Source organism: Tetrao urogallus (genome assembly GCF_951394365.1).
Source record: "Tetrao urogallus genome assembly, chromosome: 21".
In the NCBI taxonomy this organism is placed as follows: domain Eukaryota; kingdom Metazoa; phylum Chordata; class Aves; order Galliformes; family Phasianidae; genus Tetrao; species Tetrao urogallus.
Window position 1 is genome coordinate 2,461,130 of NC_136834.1, and position 17,098 is coordinate 2,478,227.

Sequence of the window (17,098 nt, forward strand, 5' to 3'; positions counted from 1 at the left end):
CTCGGGGAGCCACTGTGGGGACAGGAACGACCCCAGATCTGCTGGTCTTTCATCACTGTTCCTCATCTGTTTTGGTGTTTTTTTTTCCCCTCTCCCTCCTGCCCCACCTGCAGGGCTTTCAGGCAAAGGGACCTCATGGAAGCCCCGAAGGGAAATAATAAAAGTACTCCTGCACATAAGGACCTCGAACACTTGTGCAGGTCTTGTGCCCATCAGTGGGTTCACTGAAGGCAAAGCGATCACTAATGTGAGTAAAACCCTACGGCCACCTCTGAACCACGTCTGGACATAGAGAATCTTGCCTGCTACACCCCTTACTGCTCTTTGGATTGCCCAAGCTGATGAAACAGTTATTTCCCCAACGCAGAATCGCTTCTGCTGTTTTAGTTTGATATTTTAGATGTTTCTCTTCCCCGCTGCTGTTTCAGTTTGCTGTTAATAGATTGGTTTTGCCCTCGTGGCCCAGCCTGCATTCGGGTCACCTCTCCAGTAGTACGCACCCTTTGGGGAGCACTAAGCACAGGTTAGTGGGGGTCACGACTCACATAACCCCCTTGAGGGAAGTTTGGCTTTAGCCAGCCATGAAATAGCAAATCTTCCGCTGCGGAGGGGAAAGTGAGGCTGGGAAAGGGGGTGGGGGGTGGGGTAATTTTATTATTATTATTATCATCGCTTGACCTCCCAACCCAACACTCAGAGCTGCCTCTTGTTAGGAGCGTGCAAACAGGCATATGGCCCCTGCATCACCAGGGACACGCTGGACCGATCCATCACGGCACTTACCAGCCCCATACACCCTCACAGCCCTTGGGATGAGTTGTTCCCAGCTGGCAGGGCTCACCAACAGCTCCCAGTCTGACAACAGGGGCAGGGGAGACCCGCCGAGCCCCGAATCTGGGGTGGGAAGGTCAGCACCACTGGGCTGCATAAATCTCTGCTGTTAGTTGCCAGCTGCACCCCTAGAAGTTATTTGGAGGGCAAAAAACTTGCAAAGTTGATGCAAAGCTTGCTCTTTCCCACCATCCAGGCAATGAAACACCCCAACATCATAAAGCTTCAAACGCTCATTAATGCTCTGAAAACTTTACCTTAGCAAAGGTGGAAATGATGTGAAAGAGGCAGAGTTGGGCAGAATGGGGCCTTGTAGAGTCTGCTGTGAGCTCTGCAAGGAGGGGGAGCCAAAACTGCTCAGTATGACCCAACCGTCTCTCATCCCCATCTCCATAACAAGGAGGCTGGTGCCAGGAGAGAACCCACACCAGTGGTGACATGGACAGCAGAGCCCAGGGAAGGCCTGGTGTCAATTTCAGGACTTTTAATTAATCAGTTGTTAATTTAATTAAGGCAGGTTTGGGCGTCGGCTTCAGGATTCTTCCAGGTTGGCCAACCTTTGCTCCCTCCCTCCCTTGTCCTGACTGCACAGGGCCAATATCCCAGGGTAAAATAATAACAGCAATAATAACAATAATAATAATAAAATAAATCCATCAAAGCCTATTAGTTAAATTGCTCTGTGCAAACCTAATTGACCACGAGGGATCTCCTAGGCGAGGAAGGCCGTAAATCGCCATCTGAACGGCGGCGAAAGGGAAGGAAAGGAGGAGGGAAGAAAGGGAGAGAAGAAAGTTTGCAGTGGCTGGGGATCATTTTAGGCGACTGCCTGGCTGGAGGCTGAGGAGAAAGGAGGCTGATCTGGAGCATATGGTGCAAAGAGCCAGTGCTGGGGGTGGAAGAATAAAAACCCTGAGCGGCGCAGATCCTGAGGAGCTATTTATTCCTCCCCCTGCAGATGTACATTAATGCAGGAGGAGTAGGGGGAGCAGATCTTTCGGCTGGAGAAAGAGAAACAGCGCTCCTTCCTTTTAACATGCTGTTGTCTGGCTTGATCTTGTCACTCCAAAGGGACCCATTCAGAGGTATTCATGCATCTGCCTCGGGGGGACAATGGGACCTTAGTTTATAAACTGTCTGTCCAGTTGCCTGCGGCCTTTAGTCCTTTTGTTTTCGCTTCTCTTAATAAACTTTTTGGGGGAGTTCATCAATACGCTTGAATAGCTGATGTTCTCATTCTCAGAGAAGGGAATAACAGAAGGTCTCGAAGGTTTTTTTGTTGTTGTTGTTTTTTTAATAGAGGTGGGGGTGTTTTGTTTTGTTTTGTTTTTTTACCCCTTAAAGGAGAACCGAGGCTTGAAAAGCATCAGAATAAACCCTTTAAAAGAAAAAAAAATCTGAATCAACCCCAAACAAAACCTCCATTCAAGAGACGGAGAAATGCGCAGCGTTTAATTGCGCGCACGCTCACACGCACACACGCACCCGAGAGCAATTCTCGTCCTGCCGACAGAATTAAGACGATCTCCGCCTCGTTTTACAGCTCTCCAAATATTTTGGGTAGGGGGATTGGGGAGGAATTTCGGAGCCCAGGCTCATTTCCAGAGGATTTAAGGCTGAATGCTGGCTCGAACCTTTCCCCCGAGTTCCCCCGACTTCCACCTTCCCCCGGCAACTGCAGAAATCACAGCCGAGCAGATACGACCCCCCCCCCCCCAACACCCCCAAAATAAAGCTCAAATCGCAGTGAACGATGATTTCTTCAGGGAATACCGAACCTCCCGCCCCGTTTTTTGTAGGCGAGCCCACAGATGGAGGGGGGGGGGGAGGGTGAAAACACGGAGATTTCCCCCATTTCCAAGCACCGACGCAAAGTCCGGCCCCATCCTCGTGCCGGCTCCCTCTCTCCTCCCTTGATTTCTCTTTTAAGGCGTTTATTTTGCCGGCAGGGGGTTCTTTTCCCCTTCTCCCTCCCCGCAAATCCCCGCAAGCTCGGAGGAGCCGCTGCTTTGCCCCCTTCCCCACCTCCTATCCCAAGGCAGCCCCCCACCAACCGCTCTCCCCAGTGACTCCAGTTCAGCGTTTTAAGGCCCTAATGAGTGTTGACAAGTTTAATGAGTTTGTTTTAAAGAGGAAAAAACTGGTCAAGTCGAGATTTCCGAGTCAAATCCATTAGGAGATCCCATTCAAACCTCGCCTGACAGCTCAGCCGCTCTCACACTTCACCAGCCGGCGCAGGACCTGCAGAAACCCCGAATCCCTGCCCCAAAAGCTGAACCTCTTCCTCAGCCCCATAGCCCAGCACGGAGCTATGGGTACCTGGGGCGGATAGGGACCCGCACCCACACTTCCCTAGCTAAAGGAAAGAGGTAATTCCCCTTTTGAGGGGCAAGGAGAGGGTCTCCCTTAAACATCTCCCACAGGGCAAGGGGTTGCAGCACGCAGAGAGACCAAACGGAGCCGTAATAACCTCTCATTTCTATTGGAAATTGCATTAAACGCCCGGCTATTTTCCTTTCCCCCCCCCTTCCCCCCTTTCCCTTTTTGTCTCTCCCCCCATCAACCTTCATATAAGTAAACAGCCCTGTGAAGCCGAGGTGGAGGTCATGTTAAGTCATGCAGTCTGACTTCGTGAACTTTGAGCTGGGTGATTAGGAGGGAAAGGGAGGGGGGTTCTCCTTTTTCAATTTCTCCACTTCCTAGGTCTCTCCATTGTTCCAATTCCAAACAGCTGCTGGTGCTAATCTTTCGGTTATTTGCAATCAGGAGGAAGAAATACTCACACCCTAGAGTGCTCCGATATTAGCCCTGCCAGCCGAGCAAAGAGAGCACTGGAAGCTGAGGAGATGGAGGAAAACAAAACGGAGCAAAGTTATTGAACTCAGTTTGACTCTGAGCCTTTCAGGTACCTCTCTCAAACCTAAATCCTCACCGGCGAGAAAGCCATGGAAATGAGGCTTACAGGTACCGCATCACTTAAGGCCAGACCTGATTTTCCAAAGGTTAAACTCCTCCATCTACTCAAAGCCTGGCCGGAGCGAGAGGGGAGGGGGAAAATACCAACCGAGGGGAAAAGAAAGCACCACAAAAGCCCGGCTGGAGACCAACCTGGCGAGCTACGCCCAGGAGCGTTTCGTTCGAGCTGGCTTTGAAGGATTTCTATGTAATTATTACCAAGGAGGGCCGGAGAGACTGAAAGGGTCCAAGGAAGCTGCAGTGCAGAATGGACCGTCTTATTTACGTGTGGATGCACGGGGTTCAGTCCCATAACGCGGGCTCTCCCTTCCCGTTCATTTATTCATCCGATTCATTAGAGCGATGGGTGCAGGTAATGAGAAGCTCCTCACCTTGAAGCATCCCGAGGGGGGCTTTCCAAGTTGCACAGACAGCAAAAAATAACTCAAGCCTTGGCTTGAAGCCTTAAAACCGGGCTCCTAAAGTGGCTGGCAGGGCGGAGAGGGTCGTTTTGGGGTGATCCCATGAGTGTGCCGGGCTTGCCTGGCCCTCAGCCCTCTGCCCAGCCCCGCAGAGCCTTTATTGGTTTACTTAGGTGTTAATCCCTTAACAATCAAGTTCTCTGACCACGGAGCCCCGTCCCTATTCTTGTTTACATCTAATTAAGGGGCCGAAATGCCACTTCCTTTCCGCAGCCCCCCCCGCCTTCAACCAACTTCCATCTCCCACCCGCTTGGTTTGGGTTGTTTGGAGTTCTTTTTTTAAGCAGGTAAATCGATCGAACGGCGAAATCCCGTCCCCAAATTCCACGTCCCCCGATCCAGCCACGTTCCCTTCCAGCAGATGAAAGGCAGAGCTCCCCCGTCCCGGTGTCACCAGCATCTCCGAGCTTGCCTTAATTCAATTAAACCTCGGAACGCCAGGAAACCAGCGGAGATCCACCCGAGCAAACCAGTAGCCGGGGCTAACAAAGGACCTTTCTTTGCAGAGGGTGCAAGGAGAGCCAGGCCAGCCCATGTGTCATCCAGCCCCGGAGACTCCCGGCTCTGCGGGGTTAACGATTCAGACACCACTGCGAGCTCTGGGACTGCAACTTGGCTTAGATAGCGTCTCAGCCCTGGGGCAATTCCTCTAAATCAATTTTCAAAACAATCAGTTTAGGGGCTTTTAATTAAGCTTTAAACCAGTGGTTAAAAATAGCAGTTTACTTCTTTGGGATGCAAACTAGGCTAGCATAAAAATAAATCAGAGAGACGGGCCCGCTGCCTTTTGGGATTCAGGGCGACGTAGATTATATACGTCCCAAGATTACGAGGATTTCTCTTTCTTCTAAGACTTATTCTCTATCCGAGCAGCTGCTCTTTCCATGCCAGACACCGAAGTGTCGGCAGGACCGCAAAGAGAGGGGATCCCGTGCAGCTTTCCCCAAACCCAAGCTAAGGAGAAAAGAATCAGGGAGGAAAGCTGGGAGCCCAGCTCAGCACATCCACCGGGTTTTTCTATATAAGGGGAAAGCAAAAATAAAAGGGGGGAGGGGGAAAGGAGGTGGTGAAGCTATACGGACGAGAAACAACAGCAACAACAACCCAGGGTGTTTCTGCAAAGGGGAAACCCCAAAAAGCCAGGCTAGATTTGAAGCTGAGCTGCTCAGCTTGGAGACGGGACCCCGCGAGCATCCTCTCTGCTCCACCCGCGGTGATAAATTCGCCTAAAAGGTGAATTTAAGCTCCCTGGGCGCTTTTGTAGTTTAAATGGGAGCCTCCAGGTTACCCCCACCGCCCTTTGTTTAATTCTTCTGTGGCCGCAGCTAAAGGGACTCTCATAGGGCCCGGCTCGATACGCACAGCTCACACCTTTAAATCCCTTAAGCTCGCACAGGTTTTTGGCTCCCCAAACCCGGCCAGAAAGCAGATGTTTAAACGCAGCCCTCGCACCAAAGGCAGCTCTTAAAAGGGACCACAGCGTTAGGTTGATTAAAGAGTAATTAAGGGCTGTGGGACTCCTTTGGTGCTGCTCCTAGGACTCTCCTCGCCCGGAGGATTTCTCCCTAGGTGACCCAGATAAATTACAGATAGGGTTGAAATAACTTTTGTCCACGACGGACCGGGATGAGCCCGGCCCGCAAATCCCCGCACAGCGGTGGTTAATGAGGCAGTCATGCAAAACGCAGCGACTTAAACCTAAAAAGAGTCGGCTCGGAGTGACTTCTCCTTCCAGGGCTCCGCGGGTGAGTTTCGAGCCGTTCCCATTTCCATTCCCAACCCTCGGAGTTCGACCTTGACCCGGTTTGTCCCCGGTTTAATGGGGAAAAGAAGAGTCCGGCCGTTTCAGCATCCTCGAAGTTGGGTTTCTCTCCCCTTCTGTTCAGTGGGGAAAAGCCCCAAAACTCCCCGCGTGGAAGGGGGAAAAGAAAACAAAACAAAACGACCAAACAGAAACGAGCGAGGCTGAAAAATCAGCCTCCCCGAGAGGAAACGAGGCGATGGGCAAAGGGAGAGGGAAAAAAAAATCATCGGGAATCGGAGAGATTTCCTAAGCTGAACTGCTCGGGGACGGGGAGAAAAAACCTTCCCCCAAAGGGCTGCTACCCCCTCAAGAGCTGCTTTCCCCCAGAGGGCTGCTGTCCCCCAAACGGCTGAGTTTCCCCGCTACTTCCAAGGACTTTCTGCTGCTCCTTTTCCTCCGTTCCTTCTCCCCCCGCCCCCTGCCTTCCCCCCTTTAGATCTCAGCGTGTTTGCTCTTGACTTCATCCACTAAGTCAATAGTTTGGAGATGCCCTCATCCTCAGAGGCCCGAGCCCCCGTGTCCCCTCCCTGTTTTCTCCTGCGGATAATGGCAGCCTTTTGTCGTGTAATCAAGCTCCCGAGGGGTTGGGAGACAGATATAGATTCTTGGCATTTGTCGGTGAAAATGAAAGCTGGATTAGGCAGAGGCGGCTGCACACTCCATGGTAAAGGACAACAACTATTCCCCCATTGAAAGTCCCATTCTGGTTTGGTTATTTTATCTTTAAAAGTTGTTTGTATTTCTAAAGTGGCCATTGATGCACTTAGAAAGTGTAGCAAGCTGTAAAGCCTCGCTTCAAATGAAAGGCGGACAGAGAGAGAGAGGGGGAAAAAAAAGAAAGAGGAGGTTAAGGGGAGAAAACAGAGTGAGAAAAAATACCGTCATAAAAGGATGGAGAGGAGGGAGGGGGAGGGGGTAAAAGAGTTAAAAAGATCCAATTCTGCCTAAAATCGGAGAGAAAAGTCACGAAGTCACAGCAGCCGGGGTTCGGCTCTGCTTTTTTCCCTTCCCGACGGAGAACATCGCGGAGGGGGGGGGGAAATGGGGTGGGACCCCTTGGGAACCCAACCCGGGGGCTGGGGGGGGGGGGTGTTGGGGTTTGGTTCCTTCGTTGGGGAGCTTTGATTCTTTGCAACCGAACTGGAAAGCCAAAGCAGATCCTCGCTTAGCGATGTCATAACCAGCAACAAGCGCCCTGTTTTCTCCTTCGCAGAGGTTTGCTGCCGAGCACTAATGGGGGAAGATCGTCCATCTCTGCACTATTCACCTCTGCCCATTTTCTCCTGAGAAGCTTTGCCACTATAAATGTATAATTCCACCCCCCCCCCCCATCCCCCCCCCGAACGTCGCTTGGATTTAACTCCATCTCCTCGTCTTTTAGATGTGTCTTAATCTGGGCTTGCGCCGTCCTTCCCTCCGCTGAACAGGAGGTAGAGACGAGTGGGATATTTTGCTTTTAAAGGAAAGCATTCGTCAAACGCCCAAACTTTTCCCCTCCTTTTCAATTCCAGGAGTGAAAATCGCAGTTTACCCGCTGCGAGCCGCACGCACAAGGGCTGGATTGTGGGCCGGATGGAGATTAAGGGGAAAAGTGCAGGAAAAAAAGCAGCAGAGCAATGAGGTATAAACCAAATATTCACATTCTCCATCAATATATATATATATATATATATATATAAATATATATAAATGAGGCTTCAAATAGCTCAATTTGCTGCTATTTAGCATCAAACGCTCCTCGAGAAATAGGGGGGGGGGGGGGGGGGGGGGGGGAAGGGGGGAAGAATTGAAAAGAATGAAGTTCCTAAATAAGGAATCCCTATTAAAAATAACACCGGCTTTCCCTAACGGCGTGGCCGTCTATATGGACCCTCACAATCACCAGCAGCTCCGGCTATCTGCCCTCTCTCGGATAATTTACACCATACAAAGGTTGGGGGCTATTAATCCCGTCGTCCCCCCCCCCCCCCTTCATCCCCCCCTCCACCCCCCATTCCTATTCATGTCAATGTTTCTTTCTCTTTCCGAGCAATCAAATGTGCTGGAAACAATTGTAGGGAATTTAAACATGACTGTTCCCTGAATATCCCTCGACATCCAAGTGTCCTTTGTACGTTCAACCTCTCCTTTTAGAGACGCTTCTATACTTCGAAATGCAAAAGAAAGCAACCGTGGGCTGTGTTCAAGAGCCGGCCTGGGACTGATGGGACCCAAACCCCGCAATTCGAAATGAGTTTGATGGGATTTAAGGCTACTTCTGCGAACTTCAGGCGAGGCGAAAAATAACCCGAGCGCCTGAAGTTGCTCGAGAAGCTCTTCTCGCCCAGCGTCAACTTTCCTCTCTCCTTTAATTTCCCAATAAATATGCAAATCGATTCGTCCCCACAAACGGGGGAACGGGGAAAATAAATAAATGACAGAATTGCGGTTCGCTTCGGACTTTCGCCTCCGTTGGAGGTTTGGGTGAGAATGGAAACGGCAGCGGGTTGGGGTTGGTCCCCGTGTTTTTTTTCCCTTCTCCATTCCTTCGAAAGAAAGGAAAATTACATTTTTCAGACCCTCCCCCCTCCACCCCCCTCGATAAAAGCGGGGCAGCATCGCTGCCTAAACGCCCTGTCCAAGTCCCTATAGCGATACAGCGGGGGGGGGGGGATGGCAGCCCCCAAAGAGGGCTGTAGGGGCTGTCCGATGGGGTGTCACCCCATAACACACAACACACACACTTCGGGGACAGCCGCCTCTCCGCGGGGACGCAGCATCGCAGCTCCCCCTCCTCTCTGCCCCGTTTAAAGGGTCACTTTGATCCTCGATCTTTAGGGGCTCGGGACAAAGAAGCCACTGAAGGCTGAAGGCTGCCGGGTGTGTTTGTCGTCCCCCCCTTCTCCCCCTCCTTTCCTTCCCTCCCCACCTACCCCGAGAGAGAGCCTTGCAAACAGCCGTGCCCCCAACCCCACTCTTTTAGGGTCAGGCAAAGTGCTTCCTTCCAATTTTAGCAACAGCAACAACAAGCAAAAGAGAGAGGGAGAAAAAAAAAAAAAAAAAAAAGCTCAGAAAAGAGTGAAAACCAAGAAGGGCTTCCTCTGCCTTCCAGAAAGCCTCGGGGGCGGGGGGCAAAGGGATCGGATCTCCCCCCTCGCACCTCTGAGCATCCCTTCGTGCCTTCCGTGTCACCCTCACGCCGCGACCCCAAAGCCGCCCTGAGGGTTTTCCATTCCTCCCTCTCTAGGAAACGCGACCCTCTCTTTGAATGCCAATTATTTTCCCCCCCTCCTCCTCAAAAGAAAATATATATATATATATAAGCCTTTTTATTTTTAATTATTTTTTTTAAAGCCCTTGACTGCGTTTCTCAGGCAGGTGGAGGTGAGCCAGGAGCATCCCTTGAGTCCTGCCGTTGTATGAAGGGAAACCCCCTATTTCCATCTCCAGGAAGACTCGACAGGTGAAAATTAGTTCTTATCAGCATTAATACATAACGATTAAATTAAATTTTAAAAAAAGAAAAAGAAAAAGAAAAGAAAAAACCACAAACAAGCGCTTTGCTCCTCTTCCTCACCCCAAACCCCAAACCTCGGGCACAGCCGCGCAGAAGGGATGAGCTCAGCTGTCCTATGAGCAGCGCGGAGCTGGGGACCCTTCCCCTGTAGCACAGCCATACAGCTCAGAAACCAGCCCAGGGTCCCCCCTCCTTCCCTCCGCAGACCCTACAGAGCCTTTGCGACAATTCATCACAGGACCCAGAGCCATCCAAGCAAGTAATGTGCAGCCTCAGATCTCCTATGTCCCACAAGACAGAGCGCCTGCTAATTAATAGACAGTGATTCCTGCGAGCAGCCCGAACAGTCTGTAATATGATGAACTTCCTTTGTACCGGTGTCACCACAAATGTTTCTGATAAGGAAAAGCATCCAAGGATCAAAGACTATAAGCTTCTCAATTTCCTCAAGCTGCCTCTACTTTTCCTCACCTACTTTTTCTCTTCTCCCCTCCCTCTGCGCAGCCCCGGCTCTTCTCCGTGAGCCCCGTTCTGCCTGAAAAAGCCCCAAATCCAACCCCGTCCCTTCCCCGTTTTTCCCCCAACGAACCGGTGACAAACGTCTTTATAACCAGGCATTCACTGACATCTCGTTTCTTTTGTGGCCAGCTCAACGCCGGCCCCGGGGCGGGATGAGCCGAGGATGAGGATGGGGATGAAGATGAGGATGGATTTTTGGGGGTTGGGGGGATTCAGAGCAGATCTCCCTCCTGACTCCACCGCATCCCCGTCCCCAACCGAGCTGCTCAACCGCACCTGCGCTTCGGTGGTGCTTTAATTCTTATTCTGGATCTGTTTGGGATGGATGGGATGAGAGGTAGCCCCCCTCCCCTTAAAGGACCCCCCCTCTGAGCACACATTGGAAGGGGATCGGTGCCACCAAGGCCCGGCCGGCAGCTCGGAGCCGCGTCCCCATCGCTGTCCCCGTTCCCTGCAGCTCCCAGCATCTTCTCACCCACATTCCCCCAAAACAAAAAGAAAAAGGAAAAAGAAAAAATAAGAATAATAAAAAGAAAGAAAAATGAAAGCGCCCAAACCGGGCTGAAGTTCAGCTTAAATAAAAGAAGAAGGGGGAAAAAAAAGGAAAAAAAAAAATTTTTTTAAGGCCATTGGTGGAGTGAAGAGTTGTGTGGCAGCTGATAGAAATGGGCTGCTTTTTTTTTTTTTTAAGAATAGTCTCTATAAATATATAATATCTCCAAAGCCCAGGTCTTAAGAGGGTCCCTTATTTGCTTCTTTCTTTTGTAGGAAACGTAATTTTCAGAAAGATGCTTCCCCCCCCGCCTTACCCTAATGCTCGAGTAAGTACCTTACAGCTTTAAGGCTAGTGTTATATGTGCTTTAAAATCCTGCCATGTAAATTCCCCTGAAAAATTTGGAAAGCTTCTCGGGGGGGTACGAGTGGGGGTGTTGGGGAGGGGGGCTGGAATGGAGGAGGGGGAGAAAGGGGAGGTTAATCCGGGTTTAATGCTATGATGCAGTCACAGGACCAGGGCTAGGCTGATTGTGTTATCTCTCCCCAACATTTGGGTCTCCCATATTTCACCCAGCCAAATAGCTGCGAGAAAAAAGTGCGTATGGAGGCACTCCTGACGCCTCAGGAAAATATGTTATTAATATCTAAATAACTTCCCAATACTGTCTCTAAATCTCCCCTTCACCACTCCAGATGATGAATTCGTTTGAAGTGTTCTCCCGTCTCATCTTTTCAGTGTCTCTCTCCCCTTTTTTTTTTTTTTTTCCTTTTTTTTTTCTTATAACCAGGCTTATTTCAAACTGGTAAATATCTAATTCCTTTAACCACACTGCAGACACGTCTCTCCCCTCTTATATACAATTCTCATTTGCCGGGATCCGGATGGAAAACAGAGAATAAACCCCAACACCGCCTTCAACTCCTCCTTCTGAAAATTATTCGGGCTTCGGGAGCGTCTTTTTTTGGGGGGGAGGAAGCACACCTGGATGGCACATCTGCCCTGCAGCCTCCCCGCTCCATCCCTCCTTCCCAATTACCACCGAAAGCCCGGGATTAGAAATATATACCTTCCAGCTTCCTTCCTGCCCTCCTCTATCACGGCATCCATCTCCCCCCATAGCCGCTTCCTATCCCTCCCAGCCTATCACGTAATCTACCATTCACCTTCAAATTAGAGATTATTATGGCTGCCTTGTATTTCCTTCCCCTTCCTGCTGAGCCGACCCCCCCCTCCCCTTCCCCGTACCCGCATTCCCCTTTTTCTTTGCCCTTTTCCTACAATTCAACCCATTCTTCTCCCCCACCCAGCGCCAAAAAAGAAGGGGAGGGGACGCACAAAACCCTGGATCACAAACATCTCCCTTATATTATTTCACTTCCCACTGTATAATTGAACCTCTCTCCCCGCATCCTTGTCTTAAGTTTGTTTTTTAAGACGCCTTCTATTAGATTATACTCGTTCATTCCCCCCTCCAACCTTATCTCTCCTCCTCTCTTCTCTCCTTCCCGTCACACTCGATTTAGGAAGGAGTTTATCTTGCAAACATTTGCCTACTTTGTTTATGTAGACCAGGTTCTGCAGCTACTTGTTCCCAAAAGCCACTGTTTGCCTTTGTAATTGTTATCTGTGTTTATTGTTGTACCTCATTTGTCTCAGCTTTTTTTGTGACATGTAAGCTCCGTGTGTGCTCACATCCAACCCCCCCTCCCTTCTCCCTCTCCCTGTATTTTTTTTTTCCCTTTTCCCTCCCCTCTCTCCTCTCCTCTCTCTCTCTCTCTCCCTGAAATATGCACAGAATAACTGAGCCTAAAGCCAATGAATTGCTTGACACTACCCTATCTCTTTCCTGCCCCCCATTATTAGAGCTGATCCCACTCGCAACACTCACAAATCCCGCCTGGTCTCTGTTTGATTAGATTGCCAACCTTTCGTAATCCCTTGATTTGATGAAGTGTCTGTTCCCCCCCATTTCCCCCCTAAACATACATTGACAGAGAAAGCTCTTGTTGGTTTTACAACGATGCAGATTGTTTGCTGATAAATGGACCCGAACCCCCCCCGGCTCTTAGGGACAAAGCCGCTTCCCAGGTGTGGCAGCGAGGGGCTGATCCCCCCCCCCCCCCCCCTTATTTTTCCCATATCCACTCCCCCGAATTAAATTAAATTTGGCAGGACCCGAACAGCCTCCCCCCCAAGAAAAGAACCCTAAACTCTACACCAGGGACTGCTATCACATTCAATCATTACCACCTCGGGGCGGGGGGATGGATAGGGGATGGTCACACCTGTTCACGCTTCCAAAACCCCAATACAATTAAACGCTGCCCTGTATCCATCTCTTCCAACCGGGTTTCCCATCCCAACCCCGCGTATCATTTCCATGGGGGGGGGGGGGGGGGGGGGGGTGAGAAACACAGCGGTGCAGCCATTGGTGCCCCGTGTGCCATAAAGAGGAGCACGGAAATAAAGGAACGGAGGGAGGGGATGGGGGGCGAGATGCGAAACAGTAATGAGTCGTAAAAAACATACAGCCATAAAAACGCGCCGCGATAAGCGATGAAAAACAATAATTACAAGAAACAACAAGAAAATTAAGTGATTCATAACGCGTCATAACGCCAAGCCACCTGTCCGGCCTGATCCCAAACCCTGCTGCCATCCCCGCTCTGTTTCGGCACAGCGGCCCCAAACGGGACACCCGCGGCCATAGGGTGACACGCGGGGGGGTCATTCCTCTGCTGAAGCTCATCCCCCTCCTCCCATGCTTCACCCACCGCCCCACATCTGCTTGTAATTAATACGAGGCCTCGCCCAAAGCGTAGGCACCATCCTCAGCACCCCGTTAAATTTGGGGGGGGGGGGGGGGGTTCGTTTCCCCGTTCACCCCCACGGTTCCACCTCGCATCTCCGGGTGCGGGGTGAAGCCAAGCAGCGCCATCACCCACCCGTGACCCTCCCTAATAAACCCCAAACGCTCACAATGAAAGAACAACAACAAACGACAACAAAAAATAATAATAACTCGCTCTTAACAAGGATAAAAAAAAAAAAAATAAAAAAAATAAATAAAAAATAAAGTGAAGCCTCATGAATATATGCCCAGGGCTAGCTGGAGTGAGCCGTTTAAAGATGAAAGTGCAAAGAAATAAAGGCTCAATTTAATCTGCCTTAAAACCCTTCAACTTAACGTTTGTGCTGGGAACTCAGAGAGTGAGTACTGATTGGGGATAAATACATTTCTTAGCATGCCTTGGAGCTATTACACCCTTCTCCAACACAGCTCCCTATTCAACAGCCACAGTTTTCATTACCAGCTCTAATAAGTCTTAACATTATTAAATGCCAAGCAGACGATAGAAAGAAACAGGCGCAGGGTGGAAGCTTTCTTTAACACTTAAAAAGAGAGAGCATTTAGGGCTGTCTTCCTCCGGCTCCCCGCGAGGAGAACCCGCAAATGGAGCAAAGGCGTTTGGCAGGAGGAAAAAGGCCAAAACAAAGTTTCCCCCCTCTCCTTTTTCTCCCTCCTCCCCCCCCCCCCCGTCCGCAACCATCATGAAAATGCCTTAAAAAAAAAGAAAAAGGGGGGGGGAAGGGAGGGAAATAAATGGGAAAAATAAAGCGAGGAATACAAACACCCAGCGCAGAGCTGGGGACGAGTGCCAGGAATGCGTTTATATATATTTAATAATAATTTAATATCAAACTTGGAGATCAATTCCCATGGAAGGGGCGTCGTTATTCCCGGCTCTAAAAGGAATAGCAAAACGCCGCCTCGGAACCCTTTACGAACTGACCGCTCATTAATTATCTTAATTGGGGCTGTTTAGAAACTTTTCTCCGTATTGATGGCCGCTGTTATTATTGGTGGTATTTTTTAATTGCTCTGACAGCCCCGCACCCGGCTTCACCGCTGCCCGCTATTTCGGCAGCTCCGCAAAACCAAAGCTTTTTTAGGAGGTTTTTTTCCCTCAGATCCAAGCAGGAGAAGGAGAAAATGAAACGAACGGGAGCCCAGCAGCCCATCAATGATGATTTATCTCCGGGAACGGGCGCTCCGCGGGCTGCGGCAAAAGGGAATGAGCCCAAATGAGCGCTCGATTCAAAGCGGGTTCCGCAAAGCACCCGCGATTCGTTTCGATTTTAATTTTATTTTTACTTTTTTCCCCGAGAGAAAACAAACTAAAGAAAATAACTAAACAGCAACGACCTCGAGATGTAAAAATCGTTACTTTTCCCAGCGATGCGACCCGGAGAAAAACCATCTCTCCGAAATGAAACCCGACGCATCGCGCGGTGACGCGGGGGCAGTTTTTCCCCCTTCCACACAATGGGCTCCGATTTGCAAATGAGCATCGCCTATTTCCAAATCACAAGCAACATTTTGCAACGTCCAACGGCTCGCCTTTTTTCCAACAGACGGTCCTATAATATTACAAAACTATCTAACAGCAGGGAGTTTTGAATAATTTATCTCCCTTTCTTCCCTTCCTTGGCCCTTTGTCCCAACTTTTTCTCCTCCTTGCAGAATTTTGAATGAGAATAGAGAAGCCCTCCCTCCCCCATCCTTCTACTCCATTTTTAAGGCAGCCTAGGGTTTTTCCCCTTCTTTTTTTCCCCCCTTTCTTACACCCCCCCCCCCCCTCCCCTCCACACCCCTTTTTCTTTTTTTTTCCTTCCAGTGTTTGCTTTTGTGGCCGGGAATCTTTTGCTTATAAAGCTTCAATAGACTCGAAGGTCTTTGTAAGTGAAGTTCATCTTCAAGGTTGGAAAAAAAAAAAAGAAGAGAGGGAGAGAGAGAGAAAGGGGGAGAGAGATCGGATCCTTAAAGAACCCCCTTTTGTGCACCTTCATTTAAACGTTTGATGGTGACACGGAGAAGCTTTTCTCGGCCCCGAATTCCCCGCACTTCAATATTCCCCCCGCATTGTCCCGAATTGGGGAAAACTTTGCAGCCTAGTGAGAAACTTTGTGGAAGCTCCGTTGCCGATACGGCAAAGCGGCCCCCAAGCCTCGCAAGCCGGCCTCACCATCGCCATTTTGCCATCAATTCGGGGGCAAAAATAAACAGCAAAACCTTCATTCTTCAGGCTTTCCTGCGGGACTTTGTAATTCCCGCTTTCCTCCCCCAAAAAGCGCTTGGACGCGACGAAATCATTCCGTGCCTAAAGCAAAACCTCCTTCCCGTCCCTCCAACTTCCCCCCTGGTTTCACAAAACCCTCATGGCCAAACTTGGATTATTTTCGCTAAAAATACCGGTTTCCCTTCTTCTTTTTTTTTTTGTTTTTGTTTTTGGAAGGCTGAGGACTCATCTCCCCCATCCAGCCTGCCAAAATGACGTTTCCAAAGTGCCACGAGCTCGAAAACCTCGCATTCCCCGCCCTCCCCCCCCCCCCCCCCCTCAATGAGAGACAAGTGCAGTGTCACCGGGTCCCCCCTCACCAAGCTGCCCTCAAGCTTTCCACCAGCAGCCCCAGCTTTATTATCCCTATTTATTATTTGCCTATTTATTATTTCCCCCCGAGCCCGGTGCTGGTGGCTCTCGCTGCAGCCCCACAGCAGCGCGCATCCCGTGCTCTCTAATTGATATTGATTGGCCAAATCGGTCAACTGTCAGCCAGAGTTTCAGGGGACCACTTAGAGAGCAGGAGAGAAATCTGTTTAACAAATTCATTTAGGAATCAGAGATGCCTCCCCTCAGTCATCTCCCTTTATAAATAATTGATCTGGAGCGGCCGCGAGCGAAACACCGACAACTCTTCCGTGCGGGGATGAGAAAACATCACAACCCCAAAGGCTGGGTACCAGCAGCCCCAGCAGCATCACACCTTGGCTCTGCCATCAGCCCTGCTTGGAAAGGACAGCTGTAAGGCTCTGCAGCCAATCCCTTTCTTATTCTCCATCTAAAAAGTGGTGGGCCGTGTTCCCAAAGGTTCCCCCCATCCTAAAGGTTCCCCCAGTCCAACCTGGGGCACGCGTGGCCGCCTCTACCTTTGTCGCCCAGGATGCCATCTATGCTGTGCTTGGCCTTCTTCTCCCCGTCTTCCTCCTTCTTGTCGCAGTCCTCCTCTTCCTCTTTCTTCCCGAATTTGATGCGTAGCACACGGCTAATCGAACTCACTAAACCTCAGACAGTCAAAGACAAGAAGGCAAGTATAAGCTGCCTGGGAACGGACGGGGGAAACCCAAGCTGGAGCCTCATACACATCAAGGGCACCTGCACCTCTTTGCCCACTTTCATACACCCACTGCTCTGCCAACTGCACCCAAGCACCCCTCAGTTCACCCAAGTGACGACAACTTGGGTGCCTGAAGATGGATGCATTCATCACCAACCCCAAAACACCTGGCCCCGCTCGTGGGGTTGCACGTCCCAGGGTTCCCACCTGCTTTGTGGCAGGGAAAATGTCCCCAGCTCTTGGCTTGCAACCCTCAGTGGGACCAGGAAAGGCCCAAAAGTTTGGATTCAGCCTCCCCAGGACCCCACTTTTGGGGATCTGTGCCCTGCAGAGCAGA

General features: G+C 50.3%; 1 protein-coding gene across 1 annotated transcript in view; it reads right to left on the minus strand.

Moving 5' to 3' along the window:
• The window catches only part of PAX7 (paired box 7), a gene marked incomplete at both ends in the record, with an annotated part of 92,128 nt that overhangs the window by 65,648 nt on the left and 9,382 nt on the right, over window positions 1-17,098 (minus strand). The window contains one exon of the mRNA XM_079545542.1: window positions 16,574-16,708. Within this exon, the coding sequence (XP_079401668.1) occupies window positions 16,574-16,708 (135 nt within the window). The remainder of the gene's footprint in view (window positions 1-16,573; window positions 16,709-17,098) is intronic.